This window comes from Erythrolamprus reginae, chromosome 1 (genome assembly GCF_031021105.1).
Source record: "Erythrolamprus reginae isolate rEryReg1 chromosome 1, rEryReg1.hap1, whole genome shotgun sequence".
In the NCBI taxonomy this organism is placed as follows: Eukaryota; Metazoa; Chordata; class Lepidosauria; order Squamata; family Dipsadidae; genus Erythrolamprus; species Erythrolamprus reginae.
Window position 1 is genome coordinate 215,157,040 of NC_091950.1, and position 24,796 is coordinate 215,181,835.

General features: G+C 43.2%; 1 protein-coding gene across 1 annotated transcript in view; it reads left to right on the forward strand.

Moving 5' to 3' along the window:
* CPS1 (carbamoyl-phosphate synthase 1) overlaps positions 1–24,796 on the forward strand; it is a 188,391-nt gene that overhangs the window by 14,307 nt on the left and 149,288 nt on the right. Inside the window, exons 2-6 of the mRNA XM_070737805.1 lie at positions 2,293–2,402; positions 14,479–14,623; positions 15,205–15,294; positions 15,674–15,730; positions 16,634–16,726. Of these exons, the coding sequence (XP_070593906.1) occupies positions 2,293–2,402; positions 14,479–14,623; positions 15,205–15,294; positions 15,674–15,730; positions 16,634–16,726 (495 nt within the window). The remainder of the gene's footprint in view (positions 1–2,292; positions 2,403–14,478; positions 14,624–15,204; positions 15,295–15,673; positions 15,731–16,633; positions 16,727–24,796) is intronic.

The window sequence follows — 24,796 nt, forward strand, 5'->3', positions numbered from 1 at the left end:
GTACGCCGTGCGGTCAAGATTTACATTAGACGCACAGAAACCTTTCAAAAGATGGAAAAACTGTTCGTTTCCTTTGCATCAGACAAAGAGGGACTTGGAGTTTCATCGGTTTCCATTAGTCGTTGGATCAGGGACTGTATTGCGGAGGCATACAGGGCTCGTAACCATCCGGTGCCGACAGGAGTGACTGCTCACTCAATGAGGAGTGCGGCGACCTCAGTGGCCTGGGCTACCCAGGCGTCCATAGATGACATCTGCAGGGCTGCAACATGGTTGGCACCGTCGACTTTCATACAACATTATAAGTTGGACTCCTTTGCTTCAGCAGAGGCGGCATTTGGGAGACGTGTTTTACAACGTGTTTGTGTTTCTCCAACGTCCCTGACAAGACCTTCTCCCTCCCACGGGCCGTAAATCTCTGGTATATCCCATGTTGGACTCTCCTTCCAGATGCAATGGAGAAGAACCATTGTACCTACCTGAACGGTCTTCTCAGTGCACTGGAAGGAGAGTCCAAACCCACCCGGTACAGTTATGGGTGCAGGGACGCCGGAGTGGACAGTTAGTCAGTTTGGTTGTTACAATAAAACATGGTTATCCTCTTACTATGGTTCTTCGTTTTTAAAACTGGCTCATGGGGAGAGCAGAGGGGGCGGTGCTTAATTAATATGTAAATTTTAACTCAGTCTCTACCAATAGGATTGGAGTAATACCCATGTTGGACTCTCCTTCCAGTGCACTGAGAAGACCGTTCAGGTAGGTACAACAGTTCTTCTCAGTCATCCAGGGCATGGTTGTCCCATAGGTGCTTTTTCAGAAGGCAACTGGACTTTCTTATTTTTTTTGAGGGGGGGGAGATGTTTTGCTTCTCATCCAAGAAGCTTCTTCAGCTCTGACAGGATCAGGATCTTTGTTCATGTTTCTCCTTTTTTCTCTGGAAAACCATTCCTAACATAAAAAATGTCATTAAAAAAAGCACAATAAAGAATGTTCTTTCTGCGCCAACTCAGAAAGCTCAAACTGACCAAGGAACTGCTGATACAGTTCTACATATGATACAATTCTGCCAATCTGTCTTCCATTGAGGACCTGTACATGAGTCAAAAAGAGGGCTGTGAAAATATCTACAGACGCTTCACATCCTGAACACAAACTGCTTCAACTCCTATCCTCAAAATGACACTATAGGGCCCTGTACACCAGAAAAACTAGACACAAGAGCAGTTTTTTCCTAAGTGCCACCATTCTACTAAACAAATAATTCCCTCAACAGTAAATCTATTTCCCAAGTCTGCACTACTAGTAATCTTCTCATCTCCTCCCACAAATGACATTATGACTCTAACTTTGTTGCTTGTATCCTTACGATTTATATTGACTGGTTCCTAATATGATTTGATTGGCTATATGCATCCAGTCTATCATTAAGCATTGTATCTTATGATTCTTGACAAACTTATCTTTTTAAATGTACAATGAGAGTATCCCCCCCCCGCACAAATTCCTTGTGTGTCCATCACACTTGGCCAATAAAAAATTCTATACTATTCTATTCTATTCTATTCCATTCCATTTTAATTTGGGATGAACACCCTTTGAATGGTGTGGGGATAGAAATGGATTTCCAGAGGGAAAAAACTCTGCGTACTACAGAAACCAGGAGCACTACTCAGGTGACCCTGAAGACACAGATAAATATCCAAATGCTTCTACGATCCTCTAGAAGGATGCAGATGACCAATTGCCTGTAAGAAATATGAATCCTTCCATTCCCCACCATCCTGTCAGGGCTGAAGAAGCTTCCAGGATGAGAAGTAAAACATCTTCAAAGAAAAAACAAGGAAGTCCAATTATTTCCTAAAGAAGCGCCTTTGGGACAATATTTATTATTCTATTACAAACAACCTTGCAGCATTTGTTATATTATTTAGGATTTATTGTTTTCAGTGTTGCCTGTATTGTATTATTGTTTATTTGAACAAATCTCATATTTCACGTGAGGAAGATTTTTTTATTTTATTTTTTAAAGTTGGCATAATGGAATCCAAACTGAATTTTGTTAAGGTATACTTAACGAATTTTATGTGCTACATTGACTTTTACTGGTATATGCTATTGTTAAAATAGGATTACCCCCCTCATCTAACTGTAAAATATAACACAGCAACAAAGTCTTCCATTTTCAGCTCATTTACAGATGATACAATTATAAAAAGTAGAATGGTATCACTTAGAAGTAATTATACATAGGTGGATAAAGAAATGCTGATTATCACAGGCTTTTTCCTCTAGACACAGACTGCCAGTTTGGTGTTGGAAGATGGTACTAGGATGAGAGGCTACTCTTTTGGGCACCCATCCTCTACAGCTGGAGAAGTTGTATTCAACACTGGTCTTGCTGGGTAAGAGCACATACCGTAATCTGTTTGTCATATTACCAGGATAATAAAATTGTATCCGCGGGGCTAGCCGTTCTGGAGGAAAAAGAGATCGCTGCTTAATAGCGATCCCTTGTTCCGGTCCCGTGAGCTCAAACTGGAGCCCTGGTGACGAGTGTAATCCGGGCCCTGGGCTCAAGCTGCTGCTACTCAATGCCAGATCGGTCGTGAATAAAGCTCTCCTCATCCGGGATCTGATCCTGGATGAGGAGGCCGATCTGGCATGTGTTACTGAAACCTGGCTGGGCCCAGAGGGAGGGGTGCCTCTCTCGGAAATATGTCCAGCTGGGTTTCAGATATGGCACCAGCCTCGACCCCAGGGAAGGGGGGGAGGAGTGGCTATTGTAGCCAGGGAGAGCCTCCATCTGCGTAGACTCGTTGCTCCTGAGATCGCGGGTTGTGAGTCACTCCTTGTGAAGTTGGACTTAGGGGTTCAGGTGGGCTTGTTACTCACGTACCTGCCTCCCAGCTGCGTGTCAACAGCCCTGCCTGTGCTGCTCAAAGAGGTGGCCGGGCTGGCGGTGGAGTTCCCCGGACTCATTGTCCTGGGGGACTTCAATCTGCCGTCGCTCGGCGGTTCCTCAGGATTAGCACAGGAGTTCATGGCCACCATGACAGCCATGGACCTGACTCAAGTAGTTCAGGGTCCGACTCACGAGGGTGGACACACACCCGATATGGTATTCCTCTCGGAGCAATTGAATAGTGGTCTGAGACTAAGGGGCTTAGAAGCATTGCCTTTGTCATGGTCAGACCATTTTCTACTGCGGCTTAACTTCCTGGCTCCAATCCTCCCCCGCAAGGAGGCGGAACCGATTAGGAGGTTCCGCCCCAGACGCCTAATGGACCCTGAGGGCTTTCAGAAGGCGCTTGGGGTTTTACCAGACTCGCTCGTCCACAGCTCAGCAGAGTCTCTTGCTGAGGCCTGGAACAAGGCTGCAGCGGAGGCTCTTGACCGAATTGCGCCACTGCGACCTTTCTGTGGCACTAGACCCCGTAGAGCTCCATGGTTCAACGAGGAGCTCCGGGAGTTGAAACGCCAGAAGAGACGTCTAGAGAAGCGATGGAGGAAGAGTAAGTCCGAATCCGACCGAACACTTGTAAGAGCTTTTATTAAGACTTACAAAGTGGCGCTCAAGGCGGCAAGATGCGCGTACCATGCCGCCTTGATTGCATCAGTGGAATCCCGCCCGGCTGCCCTGTTTAGGGTGACCCGCTCCCTTCTAAATCGGGGGGAGGTGGGGAACCCTTGCAGGGCAGTGCTGAGGAATTTAACTCGTTTTTCGCTGATAAAGTCGCTCGGATCCGAGCTGAACTCAACTCCAATTGCATAGCAGTATCGGCTGACAATGAGTCAGTTGAGGTGACTGGGGCTAAACGTCTTTGTCCATCTGTCTGGGAGGAGTTTGACTTGGTGACACCTGATGAAGTGGACAAGGCCATTGGAGCTGTGAGTTCTGCCACCTGCTTACTGGATCTGTGTCCCTCTTGGTTGGTTTCGGCCAGTCGAGAGGTGACACGGAGCTGGGTCCAGGAGATTGTCACCGCCTCCTTGGGGAGGGGGTCCTTCCCGGCTCCTTATAAGGAGGCGGTTGTGCGCCCCCTCCTCAAGAAGCCCTCCCTGGACCCAGCCGTGCTTAATAACTACCGTCCAGTCTCCAACCTTCCCTTTATGGGGAAGGTTGTTAAGAAGGTGGTGGCGCTCCAACTCCAGTGGTCCTTGGAAGAAGCCGATTATCTAGGGCCTCAACAGTCGGGTTTCAGGCCCGGTTACAGCACGGAAACTGCTTTGGTCGCGTTGATGGATGATCTCTGGCGGGCCCGGGACAGGGGCTTGTCCTCTGTCCTGGTGCTTCTTGACCTCTCAGCGGCTTTCGATACCATCGACCATGGTATCCTTCCGCGCCGACTGGAGGGGTTGGGAGTGGGAGGCACTGTTCTCCAGTGGTTCTCCTCCTACCTCTCCGGTCGGTCGCAGTCGGTGTTAGTGGGGGGTCAGAGGTCGACTCCGAGGTCTCTCCCTTGTGGGGTGCCTCAGGGGTCGGTCCTCTCCCCCCTGCTATTTAATATCTACATGAAACCGCTGGGTGAGATCATCCAAGGGCATGGGGTGAGGTATCATCAATATGCGGATGATACCCAGTTGTACATCTCCACCCCATGTCCAGTCAGCGAAGCAGTGGAAGTGATGTGCCGGTGCCTGGAGGCTGTTGGGGACTGGATGGGTGTCAACAAACTCAAACTCAATCCAGACAAGACGGAGTGGCTGTGGGTGTTGCCTCCCAAGGACAATTCCATCTGTCCATCCATTACCCTGGGGGGGAGAACTACTGACCCCCTCAGAGAGGGTGCGCAACTTGGGCGTTCTCCTCGACCCACAGCTGACATTGGAACATCATCTTTCGGCTGTGGCGAGGAGGGCGTTTGCCCAGGTTCGCCTGGTGCACCAGTTGCGGCCCTATTTGGACAGGGAGTCGTTACTCACAGTCACTCATGCCCTTATCACCTCGAGGTTCGATTACTGCAACGCTCTCTACATGGGGCTACCTTTGAAAAGTGTTCGGAAACTTCAGATCGTGCAGAACGCAGCCGCGAGAGCCATCGTGGGGCTTCCCAGATTCGCCCACGTTTCTACAACACTCCGTGGCCTGCATTGGCTGCCGATCAGTTTCCGGTCACAATTCAAAGTGTTGGTCATGACCTTTAAAGCCCTACATGGCATTGGACCAGAATACCTCCGGAACCGCCTACTACCGCACGAATCCCAGCGGCCGATAAGGTCCCACAGAGTCGGCCTTCTCCGGGTCCCGTCGACTAAACAATGTCGTCTGGCGGGCCCCAGGGGAAGAGCCTTCTCTGTGGCGGCCCCGGCCCTCTGGAATCAACTCCCCCCGGAGATTAGAACTGCTCCCACCCTCCTTGTCTTCCGTAAACTACTTAAGACCCATCTATACCGCCAGGCATGGGGGATTTGAGACACCTTTCCCCCAGGCTTATTATAATTTATGTTTGGTATGTATGTGTTGTTTGGTTTTTTAAATTGATAGGGTTTTTAGTTTTTTCTTAATATTAGATTTGTGCCTGTACAATATTGTTTTATCGCTTGTTGTGAGCCGCCCCGAGTCTTCGGAGAGGGGCGGCATACAAATCTAATAAATTATTATTATTATTATTAATTATTATTATTAGAATGCTTCCCACCCAAAAGTTTGGCAATTCTTTCTTGTTTTTTACTCTTGAATTCTATGTGATCTCAATTGTCCCTAGTTCAGTTTGGTAAATCTGTCTCCCTCCTCTCTAATTTCTCTATGAACCAAAACTACATCTGGACTTAAATAGCCAGAAAAAAAGAGACAATGCAGATGGCTTCCATAAATAGAAGTGGGAGTTTAAACCAGTCTGTTGTTGCTCTCTCCTCTAGAAATACTTCTGGAAGCCCTATGACAGTGATGGCAAACATTTTTTCCTCGTATGCCAAAAGAACGTGAGTGCGCACTACAGTGGAACCTCGACATACGAGCAGCTCTACTTACGAGCTACTCGAGATAAGAGCTGGGAGGGGAGCGACATTTTTGTTCGCCTCCCGAGCTCACATTCGGGATACGAGCGCCAAGGAGCTGTCTCCTGAAGCCGAAAGCTAACTTCCGCGTTCGGCTTCAGGAGACAGCTCCTTGGCGCTCGTATCCCGCGTGTTTTAAAAGGTTTCAGCCGGCCTGGGGGGCTGGGGGGGGGCTGGCAAGCCTTTTAAAACACGCGCGCCGCTTCGCAGCTGTCTCCTGAAGCCGGAACGCTAACTTCCACGTTCGGCTTCAGGAGACAGCTGCAAAGCGGCGCGCGTGTTTTAAAACGTGGCAGCTGGCCTGGGGGGCTCGGGGGCTTCCCCCCAAGCCCCCCAGGCCGGCTGTGATGTTTTAAAACACGCGCGCCGCTTTGCAGCTGTCTCCTGAAGCCGGAACGCTAACTTCCGCGTTCGCTGCACTAAACAGTAAAAAAGCTGTTTGGCTACGGGGTGGATTCTCCCTTCTTAACCGGGCAGTTGCAGCTTCTTTCTGTTTAGCGCAGCGTTCAAGCGCTAAACAGCAAAAAATCGGCAACTGCCCGGGTAAGAAGGGAGAATCCACCCCGTAGCCAAACGGCTTTTTTACTGTTTAGCGCTAGAACGCTGCGCTAAAGAGTAAAAAAGCCGTTTGGCTACGGGGTGGATTCTCCCTTCTTAACCGGGCAGTTGCAGCTTCTTTCTGTTTAGCGCAGCGTTCGAGCGCTAAACAGCAAAAAATCGGCAACTGCCCGGTTAAGAAGGGAGAATCCACCCCGTAGCCAAACGGCTTTTTTACTGTTTAGCGCAGCGTTCTAGCGCTAAAGAGTAAAAAAAGCCGTTTGGCTACGGGGTGGATTCTCCCTTCTTAACCGGGCAGTTGCAGCTTCTTTCTGTTTAGCGCTCGAACGCTGCGCTAAACAGAAAGAAGCTGCAACTGCCCGGTTAAGAAGGGAGAATCCACCCCGTAGCCAAACAGCTTTTTTACTGTTTAGCGCAGCGTTCGAGCGCTAAACAGAAAGAAGCTGCAACTGCCCGGTTAAGAAGGGAGAATCCACCCCGTAGCCAAACGGCTTTTTTACTGTTTAGCGCAGCGTTCCAGGCCGGCTCTGACGTTTTAAAACACGCTCGCCACTTCGCAGCTGTCTCCTGAAGCCGGAACGCTAACTTCCGCGTTCGGTTTCAGAAGACAGCTGCAAAGCGGTGCGCGTGTTTTAAAATGTGGCAGCCGGCCTGGGAGGCTCGGGGGCTTCCCCCCGAGCCCCCCAGGCCGGCTCTGACGTTTTAAAACACGCGCGCCGCTTTGCAGCTGTCTTCTGAAGCCGTAACGCGGAAGTTAGCATTCCGGCTTCAGAAGACAGCTGCGAAGTGGCGCGCGTGTTTTAAAATGTCAGAGCCGGCCTGGGGGGCTCGGGGGGAAGCCCCCGAGCCCCCCAGGCCGGCTCTGACGTTTTAAAACACGCGTGCCGCTTTGCAGCTGTCTTCTGAAGCCGGAATGCTAACTTCCGCGTTCCGGCTTCAGAAGACAGCTGCAAAGCGGCGCGCGTGTTTTAAAACATGGCAGCCAGCCTGGGGGGCTCGAGGGCTTCCCCCCGAGCCCCCCAGGCCGGCTCTGACATTTTAAAACACGCGCGCCGCTTTGCAGCTGTCTTCTGAAACCGAACGCGGAAGTTAGCGTTCCGGCTTCAGAAGACAGCTGCGAAGCGGCGCGCGTGTTTTAAAATGTCAGAGCCGGCCTGGGGGGCTCGGGGGCTTCCCCCGAGCCCCCCAGGCCGGCTCTGACGTTTTAAAACACGCGCACCGCTTTGCAGCTGTCTCTGAACGCTAACTTCCGCGTTCGACGGCAGCGGGTTTTTTTGTTGTTGCACGGATTAATTGACTTTACATTGTTTCCTATGGGAAACAATGTTTCGTCATACGAGCGTTCTGACTTACGAGCCTCCTTCTGGAACCAATTAGTCTCGTAAGTCGGGGTTCTACTGTATCGTGCATGTGTGAGTGCCCACATCCATAATTCAATGCCTGGGCCTGGCGAAAACAGCTTTCCTCGTCCCTCTGGAGGCCAGAAACGTCCTGTTTCCCAACTTCTGATTGGCCCAGTAGGCTTGTGTATCCCCCTCCCCAGGCTCCAAAGGCTTCCTTGGACCCAGGGGAGGGTAAAAACGCCCTCCCCCGTCCCCCAGGGGTTCTGTGGAAGCCAAAAATGCCCTCCCAGAGCCTCTGTGCAAGCCAAAAATCAGCTGGCTGGTATATACATGGATGTTGGAGCTGAGCTAGGGCAACTGCTCATGTACCAGCAAATATGGCTCTGTGTGCCACCTGTGGCATCTGTGCCATAGGTTCGCCATCACTGTCCTATGGTTAACTTTCCATGTTTTATTAAACCTCATCCACAAACATTATGTTTGTTAGGAGAACTTGTCACATTTTCTCCAAAGAGGGATAAAATATCCCATTAAGCTTATAGCAGCAGCTTCTGGTGATTTATTCACTTTTCTTTCATCTTTTCTGTATGAGAAGTTTGGAGAGTTGTCTGCTCAAATTACTACTCAAAAATGGCTTGACTTTCTTTCCAATTTCCTAATGAGAGGCTAGAGCAGACCTGGGCAAAGTGCGGCCCGGGGGCTGGATGTGGTCCGCCCGTTGTCTGTGACCGGCCCGTGGAGGTAGGAAGGAAGGAAGGAGGGAGGGAAGGAAGGAAGGAAGGAAGGAAGGAGAAATGAAGGAAGGAAGGAAGGAGAAATGGAGGGAGGAAGGAAGGAGAAATGGAGGGAGGAAGGAAGGAGAAGTGGAGGGAGGAAGGAAGGAAGGAAGGAGAAATTCTCTTTCCATGCCCTTTTGCAAAGGTCCAATAAATTTTTTAATTGTTCATTGTTTTCATTGGCCTTTCCAAGAAATTTAAAGCAACCCCCCCACCCCACCTCTCGGGGGGGGGGGGGGCGGGAAGGGAGGAGGAAGAAGAAAAGGAATCCAAAGCTACTTTCAGGCAAAGCTTCCACTATGTTTTCTCAACTGACAATGTAGGTCAGTTGAAGAGAGGCACCTGAAAGGAATATTTTGAAAGAGAAGTAAAGAATGCCCAAAAGCAGAAATAAAAGACAGAGAAAATCAGAGAGACAGAAGCTTCTTTCCATCTGGAGAAGGAAGGAAGGAAGGAAGGAATGAGAAATGGAGGGAACAAGGAAGGAAGGAAGGAAGGAAGGAAGGAAGGTGTAGGCAATTAATTTATAATTATAATATAAATATAATAATATAATATAATATAATTAATATAATAATATAATATAATCACTCATGCCCTCATCACCTCGAGGCTCGACTACTGTAACGCTCTCTACATGGGGCTACCTTTGAAAAGTGTTCGGAAACTTCAGATCGTGCAGAATGCAGCTGCGAGAGCAATCATGGGCTTCCCTAAATATGCCCATGTCACACCAACACTCCGCAGTCTGCATTGGTTGCCAATCATTTTCCGGTCACAATTCAAAGTGTTGGTTATGACCTATAAAGCCCTTCATGGCACTGGACCACATTATCTCAGGGACCGCCTTCTGCCGCATGAATCCCAGTGACCAGTTAGGTCCCACAGAGTGGGTCTTCTCCGGGTCCCGTCAACTAAACAATGCCACTTGGCGGGACCCAGGAAAAGAGCCTTCTCTGTGGCAGCCCCGGCCCTCTGGAACCAACTCCCCCCAGAGATTAGAATTGCCCCCACCATCCTTGCCTTTCGTAAGCTACTTAAAACCCACCTCTGCCGCCAGGCATGGGAGAATTAAGACTTCTTCTCCCCCTAGGCCGTTACAATTGTATGCATGATATGTTTCTATGTATGTTTGGTTTTATATATTAAGGGGTTTTAATTTGCTTTTAGTATTGGATTATTATTGTATATTATTCATGATTGTTGTTAGCAGCCCCGAGTTTTCGGAGAGGGGCAGCATATAAATCCAATAAAACTTGAAACTATCAAACTATTTTTCATATCAACAATCCTAAACCACCCCCTGAAAAAATGGATAAAAGGGGAAGGAATATGTTTTTCATAGCATTTAGCAGGTTGCCCCCTTACTGCTCTTCATCCAGGTTTATCTGATTATCTGATTTAGCTGCTGTGAAGCAAACTCCTTTCCTCAGCACTTTGCTCTAAAACATTCTCTCCCCAGCTGCTCTTCACCAGACCCAGAGATTAGGGCTGCCCCGACCCTCCTTGCCTTTCGAAAGGTCCTGAAAACCCACTTATGTCGCCAGGCATGGGGAAACTGATATGCCCCTTAGCTACTATGTTTTTTTATGTATGTTTTTTTAGGTTGTTTTTTATAATAAGGGTTTGAAATTCTTCTTTTAACATTAGATTTTTACATTATGTATTGTTGTTGTGAGCCGCTCCGAGTCCTCGGAGAGCGGCGGCATACAAATCTAAATAATAATAATAATAATAATAATAATAATAATAATAATAATAATAATAATAATAATTAAAATAAAGGTGGGATACAAATAAATAAAAAATAAAAATATTCAAAACATATTTACGGTTTCTTCCACCTTTAAATGATGTATGTTCAATTCTGGCCAACTTTTTTATTTCCCTATCTTTCCCTATCTAATGCTTTAGAAATATTTAATCTGATAGATAGGTTCCCCCATCTGGAACAGATCTTTGGAAATACTGCAATTTAAGAGAACCCAAACCATTTGATCAGTTTGGGAAGATAATTAAAACATTACTGCCACATTCTGTACAAACTGCTTTGTTATCAGTGAAATCATCACACCATAGAAAGAGCCTTCAGTACTCTCACTGGAATCAATAGCAGTAACATTAAAATATATAAATTTGGTTGCAAGGTTTTGCATCTGAAAATAATTATTTGTGCTTCTTTGACATGCTAAATACCAGTTCTTTTAATATACCTGCCAGCTCGCAACTGCTTCATATAGATCAGAATGATGGAGAGCACTACTAATTTTTCTACCGTGATAGATGATGGGTAATATATTTTGCTGCATCACCACTGCCAAGTTGCACCAGAAGGATTAATTTCCCTTCAAGATGATGGTATATTGGCAGAAATGTTGTTTGCAAACTATGCACGAGCTTGTTTTCAAATGCATTTGCTTCTCTGCTCCCCAAAATGGATCTCAGTTTCACACAGCTTCTCATGAACCATTCACTGTATTCAGAATATGTCTCATAAGAATCAATATCAGAGTTCCAGAAATTATAATAAAGTATATCCTGTCAATTTGGAGCTTGCATGAGCTGTTGAAAAGCATCTTTGGCACAATATAAATCCTGTGCTACACTTAGTCCACAACTTACAATTTGGGTTCTTGGCAACTGGGTTGTATTTATGATGGTTGCAACATTCTGGGGCCATTTGTGATCTTCCCAGCCAGCTTCCAACAAGCACAGTCAATGGGAAAAGGCAGATTTGTTTAATGACTGCATGAGTCACTTAACAACTGCAGTGATTCACTTGATAATGAGAAAAAAAATTGAACATGAACAAGGGCAGGCCACTAATTTCAGCCCTACTGGAACATGCTGGGAGTGCGCCTTGGGCGCACCCCTGTTCCTGGTGCGTAATTCAGCTTCTGCGCATGCCCACGTGCGGTTTTTTTTGCTTCCATGCATGCGATCAGCAAAACAAGGTAAGAGAGTTACCCACCATGCCGCGAGCCACCGCCATGCCGCCAGCCGCCACCACGCCCCTCGCCCTTGCTCCCCCATCACTTGCCATACTGCGCCCCTCACCCCTGCTTACCTGATCACCTCCTGCAGATGCCATGGTACAGGGAGCAGGCTGGGTGGCTCCAATTCTGGCTGTGCAGCCTGCTCTATGCTCTCCCATGCCGCAGGCTACGTGGCTGGAGCTGGGGCAGGGCACTTTTGCTGCTGGCCGCAACTGCTGCTCTAGGCACGGCAGTGAGATTTGGCTGCTGCCCATTTGCAGCAGCCAAAATCTCTTTCTGGCAGCAAAAATTGCCGGTTTCTTTGCTTCCGGGCATGCATGGAAGCAAAAAACTGGTAATTTTTTAACCAGAATCGCTCTGACTGCAAACACTACTGAAGTGGGCCTACATGCTCCGTTTTCCCTGGAGGAACGGGTGTTTTGCCCGTTCCGCCTGCGGCTCATGGCTGAGCATGACTCACTTTACAACTGCCTTGCTTAGCAATGGAAATTTTGGTCCCAGTTGTGACTGTAAGTTGAGGATTACCTGTATTGAGGCCGCATAGAATAAATGTAATGTAGCTGAACATAACAGGTATTAATACCAAGGCTAGAGCATCTTCCCCATTAGGAAAAACATAGAAACTGTAGTATAGAGAGGTATGTGGTCCAGGTATAAATTATAAAACCACATTTATTCAAATAGATATGCTTGATCTATTAGTCAATTCCAACAGACTCCTTGTGAGATTTCCTTGTTGGATGTGAACCAAAACCAATATACTTCAAATAACTCTTAAATAACTACAGAACTGGCTGCAGTTATTAAAGAACATGAAAAATGTGCCTGATAACCCACCCACTAGTATTTTGCCAATATGGTTACAAGCCACAAGCTTAGGAACAAGTTATAATACTTTAGGCACTGTGTTTCTCTACAATCTTAAGATAATCAACATTCAGAAAATATTTAGCCACTCTTTTGGGTCAGACACAGAAAAAAAGCTGATCTTCCCTGTATATAAAGAGACTTACTGTCTTTTTTAATACTGGATTTCATAGTACAGTATATCAATTCAGGGAGATCAGGGATGGGTTTATTTATTTGATTTTTTTGATTTTTTAGACTCAGGGCAGCTTACAACATGTTGGCAATAGTACTTTTTAACAGAGCCAGCATATTGAAAATTGCCCCCACAATCCGGGTCCTCATTTTACCCACCTCGGAAGGATGGAAGGCTGAGTCAACCTTGAGCCAGTGATGAAATCTGAACCTCTGACCTGAAGATCTACAGTCAGCTTCAGTGGCCTGCAGTACTGCACGCTACCTCCTGCGCCACCTCGGCTCTTCCTCGACTCTACCTGCTGCGCCACCTTGGGTTCTAACTTAACTCACTTCTGGGTTGCTTCCTCCTGTGCTGTGTGGCTGCATGCACATTGTACTTTGTGCATGTGCATGCGCAATACCCAAAGCTTGCAAAAAATGGGGGAAAAGCCAAAAACAAGATGGTGGCACATGTGCAATACCAGAAATTTGGCTTCTGCACATGGTCAGAAGAGGGAAAAAATCAGCATCCCCCCCAAAAATATTTATTTTCAAATCCTCTCCCCAAAAAGATGGTGAAATCTACAGACCGGCACCGACAGAGCTGGCTCCATGATATCACCAGCAGTTTGTTACCGGGGCTATAGAACCAGTGCAAAGTGGGAGCAACTTATCTCTGAGGAAAATACAAAAAATCATTGATAGGTATATTATATTGTTGGAATGAGTGGCATATAAATACAACAAACAAACAAACAAACAAGTATTCTGTAATGAGTTTTGCTTGACTGAAATACTTTTCTGAAATATAGTAAGAAGACTGAAAGTAGAAATGCAACCATACCTTTATTACAATAACTCTTGGCCCAGTGGCTATAATTAATAAAAAAGCATTCACACATAATAGGAGACCAGGTCTGCAGTAATAATTTTTGTAGTTCAAAGTTAGGAATTTTCCCTTAACTTCAACAGTATTACTTTATTATAAGCCTCCAGGGTTACAAAAATAATTCATTAAAACTAAGGACCTAATTTGTTTTAGTCGTTGGCAAAATCTGCATATCAAAAATTACAAAATCATAGTCTGACATATTTCATACCAATTGTTTAATCTGACACATAATTTCTTTCAATTGATTTATACATTTAATTGTTGATATCAGCCCACTACCACCCTGGATTAGTTAAAGTGTTTTCCCGTGTGCAATAATCCATCTTTTCACAGGGAAGTCTACATTCCATAAAAATGCCTCTTGCAGTTTGCTGATATTTGAGAAATAATATGGCACTTCAATTATATATAATTTAAATAACAATGAAATAATATCTATTTAGCCCGTGTAAATCATCCTGAAAAATGCTGGTGCCTTTACAAAGACACCAAGAATACTTCATTTTTGAGTACTGTGATATATATTCATATAAAAATGAAGTTTATGAGTTGGAGGGGAACATTTCTTAGTAGCTATCACTTGTACAAAATGTTGTATCAGACTGAATGGGAATTTCCCCCTTCAAATCTTTAAGTATATATTATTTATAGACAACTAATTGACTAAAATTTCTTTCATCAGTCAATTTATCATAATTGCAAAAATGGCAATATTTAACTTCCCTTCTTCAATTGGAAAAAAAGTGTTAATATTCCCAGTAAAATCAACAGTTCGTCAAAACCGTTGATCTGATTTCTTATATTCTGTCATCCAGCCTGCTGATCTGACAGGGAGTATTAATTTTGTGTGGATTTTAATCTGGAAAAATAATTTCCTATTGTGCTAAATCCAGATACACTGAAAGTCTGACTGACCCCAGCTACCATGGACAGATCCTCACACTGGTCAATCCCATCATAGGAAATGGTGGTGTCCCTGACACAGCTGCTTCAGATGAAATTGGCCTCAAGAGATATTTGGAGTCTGATGGCATAAAGGTAAGCAACAACAACAACAACAGCAAAAGCAACAATAATTCCCTAATGCCTCATTCAAAACCACCTTGTTTTATTTAAACAAAAATTCCTGATGGTGCCAATAGTGGAGTGCATTACAAATAGTCTTTGACTTGCAATCATTCATTTAGTGACTGTTGAACATTACAACAGCATTAAAAATGACTTATGACTGTTTTTCACAGTTATAACCATTGCAGCTTCCCCAAAGGTCACATGGTCAAAATTCTGACACTTGGCAATTTATTATAGTTGCTGTGTCTTGAGTCATTTGATCAACTTTTGTAACCTTTTGATAAGCACAACCAAGGGAGATGCCAGATTCACTTAACAACCATGTTGCTAACTTAACATTGCTTTTGCAAATGCAGCTTCACACGATTGTGTGCTTGCCTGCTGCTTGTGTGGCCTGGGCCCCAACAGGCCACAGGCCAGTACTGGGAGTTAGGGACCCCTACTATAGAACACGCCCTTAGTAAAACAGACTTAAAACTAACTCTTTACTGCTAAGCATTATTTTAAAACACTTTTAAAATAGTTCTAGAGTCACATTGTCTTCATAGGTTTCAGGCCTGCTGGTGCTGGACTACAGCAATGAATACAGTCACTGGCGGGCAGTCAAGACTCTGGCTGAATGGCTGAAAGAAGAAAAGGTGAGGTAGAATATATTTCCTATGGAAAATATTTTTATAATGTTAATAGTGATTTGTGTTTTACTGTATTGTAGAAATTCTTATTAGAAATTCTTATTTACTAGATTACAAAAACATTCTGAAAACTGTGCACTTCAGTAGACTTTTTGTAGGGTTTTTCTTAAAACAAAAAAAAAATCAGAGTTTTTAATCATTTTCTTTCTCTTTACATCAGTGGGGAAGAACATAGCTTAATATTACAACTTAGTCTTCTAGCATTTGTTTTATATTTATATTATATTTGTAATAAATGCATTAATTTCCATAATCAGATGGAACTACCAGAAGTTTCTATTTTTAATTTTTAATATGCTAGCTTTTGTTTGTTTCCCCCCCCCAGATACCAGCTCTTTATGGGATTGACACCAGGATGCTTTCTAAAATAATTCGAGACAAGGTAGAGAAAACCAAGTAATTGAAAAGTCCCTGTAGATGGCTGTTATAACAAAACTTTCCAAATTATTTTTGGATAAATGAAAACTACAAACTAGTTCCCAAACCTTTGTATTACTATAATTGTGATATTCTCTAAGTGGATATTAAACTAAAAAGCAAAATAATAAGGTTGACAAGAGAAAATGTTTTTTTTTCTATTGACACTTTTCCTGAACTAAATTATCAAGTTGCTTTTTTCCTGAAACCATGAAATCCCTAGATTAAAACAAATGCTTCAAAATATCAAACTGAAATGATTTAGCACATGAAAATAACAATCATAAACTTCCTTCAAATATGAAGTAAACCATACCCAGAAGGTTTAATATTAAATTTCAAAATGGTTCTTGCTTAGTTTAAGACGAGTTGAACTCTTTCACCTATATCCACCTATATAGAAATAAGTGGGCTTTTGAATAGAATTCAAGGCAAATAAATTTTTTCTTCTCTTAAAAGGGTGGGCAAATGGAATCATAGATCTGATAAGCGTCATAGGTCTATCCCCCAACTTTTCCCAAAATAATCTGTGGCAGATTACTTCTGCTCCTTTTTCAGTTGTCTTTAATTTTTATATAGAAAGATTAAGTAAGGCAACTATTTTGGCTTTTAATAGATTTTGGGTGCTCCACATGAGCACCTTTTGCTGACTTGGAACCAGGTTTGGACTATTGCAATTTCTTTATGCTGAATAATTTTGAGAATTTTTTTTCTCCCATTTATGGGAGGCTGAGACAAAGGTGATGTTTTCTTTGCAATGCAGAGTCCCACAGAATTGCGTTGGAAGTTTGGGAAGTAGAAAAATAGTGGTATGAAAATGTCCTTTGTCCTTAGATACCTGATAACAATATTTTTTTTAATTGAACAGGGAACTATTCTTGGCAAGATTGAATTTGAGGGTCAGCCTGTGGAATTTTTGGATCCAAATAAGAAAAACTTAATTGCTGAAGTATCAACAAAGGTAAAGATTCCATTCTCAATTGAAACATTGTAGCAGTACAGCAGTTCCTTCTGTTGTCCTACATTTGATTATCATGAATTCAGTATTGGGCTGCCCCCGGTACAACTGGGATCGCTGTTCCAGTAGCGGAAATGGGGCTGTCCGTGCAGCTCCATCACAGGTGGCCATGCACATGCCGTGCATGCATGTGGCCGGCAAGACCCCAGTGAAAATTGCCGGGTTTTTTGTTTCTGCGCATGCGTGGAAGCAAAGAAATTGGTGATTTTTGCTGAAATCTCACTGCGCGAGGGATGTGTGTGTGAGATTTCGGTTGCTGCACAGGCACAGCAGCTGAATCTCACTACAGCGCCTAGAGCAGCAGAGCCCCAGCCAGCAGCAACAGCAGCAGCCCCAATCTCCGGCCACGCGGCCTGCTCTGCACTCTCCTGCACCATGCCTACCTCTTGGAATGAGGAAGGGGGGACAGTCGGATGTGTGCCTGAGAGCCCCAACCAGCAGCAACAGTGGCTGCAGCACCACTGAGCTCCAGCCAACTGGCCTGCTCCCCGCACCGCAGAAGAGGCTGAAGGAGCAAGCAAGTGGCGGTGGCCTCTTCCCAAAGATAGGGAAAAAAGAGAACAGGCGGTGGGGATGCGGTGGGAAACCAAGAGGAATGGGGGCAGGGGCAGCCAGAATGAGCAGCAGGTACGCAGAGGGGAAACTTTTGCATTGGGGGTGGGGATGGCCAGAGGTCTCTTACCTGTGCAGGTGGGGGGCCAGGAGGGAAGAGAAGGCTCTTCTGCTCCCCTCTTGCCCTCCAAGCAGCAGAAGCAGCCATCGTTTGTTGTTTTTTGGCTTTTTTTTTGTTTCTGCACATACCCGGAAGCAAAAAAATGCCAAAAATTGATGAAATCTCACACACGTGTGTTTCCTCATGCAAGAGTCGGCTTCTGTGCATGCAGAATCTTATGCGAAGAGTGTGCATGTGCACTTTGCACACACATGCTCACAACATCTTACTGATCATGATGAAAATTTTGAAAGCTGGGTATAAGTTCTCATCATCAGTTTGTGATCCTTTTTTTCCTCTGAAATGAATTATCTTCATCCTGGAAGTGGGGGAGAATTTCTTCAAGTTTCTTGATAACTGGGCTGTGAAAGGAAGATGTCACAGGGAACTTTTTTTACTATTACTACACAATTATAAAACTGTTGAGAGTGGGGAGTAAACCTTTTGAATCAGAGGCTTTTGTCTTTGTTATAATGGACCATTTTCTATTGTATTTATTGACTTTTGTTTGAAAAGAAATATAATAGTTTTTATTCATGTCCTGCATCGAATTGAATGTCTTACTGAATACCATACCCAGTAATGGGCAGCCAAAATTTTTACTGCCACACTGTGGGTGTGGCTTATTTTGTGGGTGTGGCTTAATGGTCATGTGACTGGGTAGGAGTGGCGTGTCAGCCATGTGATTGAGTGGGAGTGGCTTGAACGATCATCATTCAAGTGAACTGTTAAGTCCTCAACTTACAACCTTACCAGTGTCGCTCGCTGGGGTGACAATTTGCTTCGTTTTCCCCTGCGGTCTCCTTCCTGTGTCGCCCCCCTGGCTCAGGCTGGGTAGCTAGGCGAATGGGTGCTGCCAGAAGCATAAATGCTGTCAGCACTGCTTCCACCATGCCTTCTGCTTGCACCTCATGCAGGAGACTGGAGTGGAGCCAGGCAGGAGAGAGGGAAGCTCGTCCAAGGCCAGGAAGGAGGAAAGAGGAAAAAAGCAAGGAACGCAGATGCAGCAGCAGCAGCAGCAGGGAAAAAAAGGAGAGCCAAACCTAGACCAGTAATCCAGGAAGTGACAGCTGCCGATCAGCTGGAGCTGCGTACACATCTTCATTTCCACCAGTGGAACTGCGTTCCACCCTGTCCTGCCTGCTCCACCCCTGGCCATACCCATGGTTTTATATACTACAAACCCAGAGTGGCTTATTTGCCCAAGCCTCTACAAAATGTATCACATGAGTAATACTACTTTGGTTACATTTGTTACAGTGAAAAGAGCCAAATCTTACTTTCAAAAATAGTCTGTTGTTTTTAAAAATAAAATGAAACTTTACTAAAACCTTCACTTCTGAAAACTATTACTCTAGACTCCTTTGAATTGTGCAACCATTGAAGTCAATGTAAAACTAAGTAAATGAGAGAATTTATAGGACAAAAGGAAATTCAAATGGATTCATTGACTTATTTGTTGCTTTTATAAGGGTCTTCCAGATATTTCTATAGTATCTGTTTAACATAAGCTAAGCAGTTTATGATTATGAAATATTTATGTTGGTGCTGATCTGATGATTTTACTTGTCTTATCTCAGCTGCAATTATGTGTTTATTGTTAAGTTATTGTTTATGGAATTTTTAATTGTTATTAGTCATCCAGAGTCATGGTTTTGAATGGTGTGCCATATAAACTGAAATAAATAAATAAATAAATAAATAAATAAATAAATAAGCAAGCAAGCAAGCAAGCAAGCAAGCAAGTAGCTAGCTCCTAAGGAAAATAGCTAGCTCCTAAGAAAAATCAGTCTTATGCATGAATTTATGGAGGATATGATTTAGTTATATCTATTCATGCACCTGTTTAGAAGACTGATCTAGCATGGGAAAAGAACTTATACCTGCTGAAATATTTAGTAAATAAACAATCTTGTGTGGATTTTGGAGTAATGAAACATGTCAAAAACTAAAAGATAATGTTGTTATATTAGTTTTGGAACTACAAATATTAATTATGTTTGCATAAAGGTATGGACTTATTAAAACCTTCAAAAATCACTACAAAAACCAACACAATTTTGTTTGTTTATTTATTGCAATAATTTATATTCAAATTTGCCTTGTCCTAGGACTGCTACTACTAATTACAATTTTGTGTGAACTATTCCCTATTATGTTAAGTTAGAAAAAGACAACATGGCAAAAGGGAGGCTTATTGCCAAGGTCTGTCCTGCCAAGTATAATGAGATAAACATTTTACAGAAGGTAAAGAATGGCACAGTACAAATTTATAGATACAGATCCAAAATCTGAAATAATTGCTGATTTTTATTCCAACCTATAAGATTATTAATTTCCCAATTAAATAATCTAAAATTAATTAGGGCTCTGAACTCATATTGAAAAATTTTCAATTATCCTGAATTAGAACAAATCCTGTTCTCATGGCTCGTCGGCGACTTACCCAGCCGGCGGTGTTTGCAGCGTGGACAGGAGAAGGAGGCTGCCATTGTGGGCGGAGCCTGCGGCCCCACGTCGGCACCGGGGGCCGCAGTGATGTCATCGGGGTGCGCGCGGCACCGATTGGCTGAGGGGCGATGAGGGAGGCAGCCCTATATAAGGGGCTGCCTCGTGGTGCCGTTCCTCTTTGCCCGGCTTTTGGGTCACCCGCCCACCCTCCCTCTGTTACAGGGTGCATATGATGGGTCACCCCTCGGGGGGCCGAGTAGGAATTTTTGGCAGTCACAATGAATTACTGTGACTGTTTTTTCGCCTACTCTACTCTGTGCGTGGGAGTGTGGTTAGGGGGTGTACTCACCAACTAGAGCCCCCCCCCAAGGCCGATAGGGGGCGGAAATGGGCGTAAGCAGCAACTGTGTGATCTCCTTTAGGGGCACCTCTAGTGAGGTGAGGGGCGATCTCCGTCTCGGATTACAGGGCTCGACCGGCTTGGGTGTGGGGATGGTATCACTCCTGGGGCTCGCTGGCTGGGGCTTACCAGAGACCAGGGGCGAGCCATCCCACACGCCATGAGGGCGTGGCATGGGGCAGGGGGCAGGTGTAAGTTTACCAATCCCCTACGCCCAGGCAAGGAGCTTTCGCCCGAGAGTTGCTCAGATGAGGTTGTTTGAAATTTAACTCCGCCCCCATTTGATTTATGCACCCCTGCAGGTCATGTGGTTTAATTGGTTAAGTAGTTAATTTAGATTTGGTTTAATAAAGTGACCCCATTATACCCAACCATCTGTATCCGACTGTTACTCCGCCTGCGCCGCAATAATTTCCCTTTCAATTCAGTATACTCCATGCAGCAAAATCCTTCATATAAGTGAACAGTAAGATGTAACTGTGTGATACATTTTGAATTATCGTGACAAAAATTAAAGTAGCCCCTAACTGTTCTGAAAAAAATGCAGATCTATACAATAAGTATAAATGTTTGTGACATAGAATTCTATTTTTTCAAAGTGAAGTAAATACAGCTGTGTGAAACAGAAGTATAATATCAATTATACATTTTAAAAAACAAACTGGGATAATAAGCTGGTTTCTTTGACATTTCCAGTTACACATATGTCATTTGTGAGGCCATATGGTTTAGTTCCCATAATCTTCAAAAAGCTTGACTTTGGTACTACTGATAAAAACCCCATTCAAGAACATTCAATCTGAGTCTTCAGTTATAGATTTATATTGAACCTGAAATGTGCCGGTTCATATAATTTTAAAGCTAAATCTCTTTCTCCTTTTTCTCCCAAATAACTTGACATCTCCTCATATTGGTTTTTAACCTTAAGGCTATTGTACTCAGAGATGAACATGTTGGAATGAGTGAAATTCAAAGAATATTGGACAGAAAAGAGGCTCTGTTCACCCAGTAGGATATACCATACATCTGAGGGAATGAATTTAATGTTTCCGCAAGTAGCTGGCTGGATTATTTTCACAATTGTATGTAGAACTGATTTCTTTTACCAGGTAAATGAGTATTCTAACAGTATCATTTAAAAATAATTAAAGGGTATAAGATGAAAAGAAGACTCTTTGAGATCTAAAAATATGTTCCAGTTTTAACTATTTCACAGAATTGGATGCTGCTGATAATCTGTGCTAGTGCAAAGAATGAGTGCCAAAAAGACACTGAAAAAAGCAGGTGTAGATGTGAGATGAAAAGAACTCCCATGATCTCATTATCTTTACAACTTTATTTTATAGAGTTATAAAGTAGCATCACAAATAAAGCTGACAATTAACCGAGCTATTCAATTATAGCACACAATGATCTTTGTTGTTTATATTTAGAGTTTAGAATTATAAGGCTGCCCAGCCCAGCACTTCCTCCATCAAGAAATACTTTTCATATAAACCAGCTTATGATAACATTTAAATTTTTTTATTATCAATAATAGGTTAGAGGAATGATAGTATTTTTAAAGAGGCAATAGGCAGCTCTTGTCAGAATATATTGAAACTGTAACAAATTATTTAATTTTCCTTCTTTCTTTTTCTGCATTTTCAGAGTCTGGGGACTAGAGTAAATTTAATAATTTCCTTGACATTTCAAAGGACTGAGGTTATTTCCACAGAGTATCAATGAAGGTCAGGATAGAAGTGATAGAGGCTTGCTTGTGTCTTTTTTTCCTTTTAATCTGGTTATCCATATATGAAGTTTGAAAAGTTTATGTCAAACAGTATAAACAGTTCAGAAGTAATAAATCTTAGTGCTTTCTGTTCTTTTGTATTATGTGGTAGTTGTCCTTTGCTAAGTAACATTTGAAAAAAGGAATGCTGTGTAGTATCTTCTTGAACTTACATTAAAGGCATCTCTTGGAAGTTCATGATATTACTGGTCTAAGTCCATTTGTGTCATTTCCTGCACATCAAGGAAGTAGAGATTTCAGCCAAAGATGTACAGAAAATGTAAATTATGTAAGAATTGTCACAGTAAGATGTCTCTTCTTTCTTCATAATAGGAACTATAAAGGTATGGGTCTGTAGTTGTCTAGGAATCATTGGAGACTTTCTCTGGCTTGGCATTCCAGATATGTTGGAAATTGAAGGGACTGAGAAGATCTGTATTGTATGGTTCAATAGACTTCTGGATGAGGCCCAAAATTTAAATTGCAGAGAGGACTTTACTAGTTCACATGTTCTCTTTAGGTTTGCTTCTTTCTTTTCCTCTGAGAAGCTTCTATTTTTCTCCAGAATAGTGGTAATTCACCTGTGAAATGATTCTGTTAAGAGATTATCATCTTTTCATGAAGCCTTCCAGCTGTGAAATATCAGTGTGCCAAAAGAGCCTGATTAAAAGGGGGTTATTAAACAGATAAAAATACTTTGCTCAGCAGTAGATCAGACATGGACTTTGGGAAATGTGCACTTAAAATCTCAGATGTCTTAGTCCAATGGATTTGATGATGATGAAGAATGCTGTTTTGCTTATTGCTAGAACAGAAACAAAATATAGACAGCCTTAAGAACTACCAATAACTTGTCAATTGATCTATATCAATGTGGGGACAGTAAGGGTGAACATTGAGCATATGATGGATAATTTTGCACAAATTTTCTGAAAGAATTCTATTTATAACCACATGAACATGGTTAGAACCAGTAGGACCAATAGGAATGAAAACAGAATAGGATAAAATGAATTCCCTTTTACTTTTCTCCTAATGGTAGAAGATAGCCACTCAGCAAAATTAATATTGGGCAGTAGATTCAGAAAAGATTTTCAAAGAAATGTGTGTTTGTGTGTATTTTGCACATTATGTAATTTCCATGAAAGTCTCCTATAGAAGATGTAATGAAATGATGGCTCTTACGGGTATGTATGTATTCATTCATTCATTCATTCATTCACTCACTCACTCACTCACTCACTCACTCACTTACTTATTCACTCACTCACTCACTCACTCACTCACTCACTCACTCACTCACGCAGTACCGGTAGCAAAATTTTGATTTTTTTTCCCCCTCTCTTTTTCCCTTCTGGGCTCTGGGTATGTTTTTCCTATCTCAGTAAATGAGGTTGAATGTGTATAATTTTAGAAGAGCTGTGCGTGCGTGTGTGTACATATATTTTATATAGTAGATAATTGGGTGCGCTACTGTCCGGACGGTGCGGAACGCAGTGGGGTAGTGAAAATGGAACTCCACCCCAGAGCACTCAGTTTGCACTGAAAGATGTTGAAACAAAATGCATAAGCCATGCCCACAGTGTGGTAGTAAAAAATTTGGTAGCCCATCACTGGATAGATGGCTCTTTTATAGTCTGGTGATGTCAACCAGATATCTTGAATTACATACTCTGTTATCTGTAGCAAATATACCTACTTTGTTTGGAGTCAAGAAATGTTCTAACTGAGCATAAAGTGGATGGGTTGTTACTAAGGTAAAAAGTGTAAAAAGCATTTTCATTAAGGTAACTATATACTGTATGTACTATGCATTTTATTCTCTTAACCTGCTCTGGAAAGAGGAAGTGGTAACTCACATAAATTAAATTAAATGTAAAAATGGTATGTATACATATCTGAAAGGGTTTAGAGTAGAGGATATAGGGAACCTTCAGGTCCTACTCGTGAAATGGATCTGCATAGCCATTCCAGTGAAGACAAATCGAGTGGAGATGGCTCCTCATTCTTAACCAATAGGATGGTACTTTCATTATCCATGCTAAAAACAGAAGACAGCAGTTTAAAATATTAAAATATGACATTCCCCATGTAGGGTGGGTTCTGGATTCTGCTACTGCTGGTTTGCTCAAAGATGCGCTGAATGGGCATGCGTGCTTTGCACACTGTGCACAAAGATGAGCAGTAGCTTCTGCACATGTGCGAAGCAAAGAAACCAGCTTGGAATTGTAGCAGGCCTGGGTCGCTGCCATTTCCAGCGATCCAGGCCGCCAAGTTACTAACAATTCTATAGAACCAGTCTGAACCAGTAGGAAACCACCTCTGTCTCAGTAATTACATATATCTTAGGGGAATTTCACAAACTGAATCATTAGGTAATAAAATGAAGAAAATATTGGAGAAGTTGCTGGGGAAATCACTTCTGTTTCTCATGATAGCTTCTGCTGCTTCTAATACTATTACTGGTTCTCTTTCTCCATGTCCTCTTCTCTTTTGTGCCAAAGAGGCTACAGGGATGATACTAATTGGAACCATACAGATATGAACCCTAGAAGAAGACAATAGCAAATCATTACAGTATTGTTTGTCAAATTCAACTAAAGGAAGAGATTAGCTTACACCTCTATCTATACCTGTGTGTATAAAGGACCTCTCAATATGATTGTAGCATGAACTGCA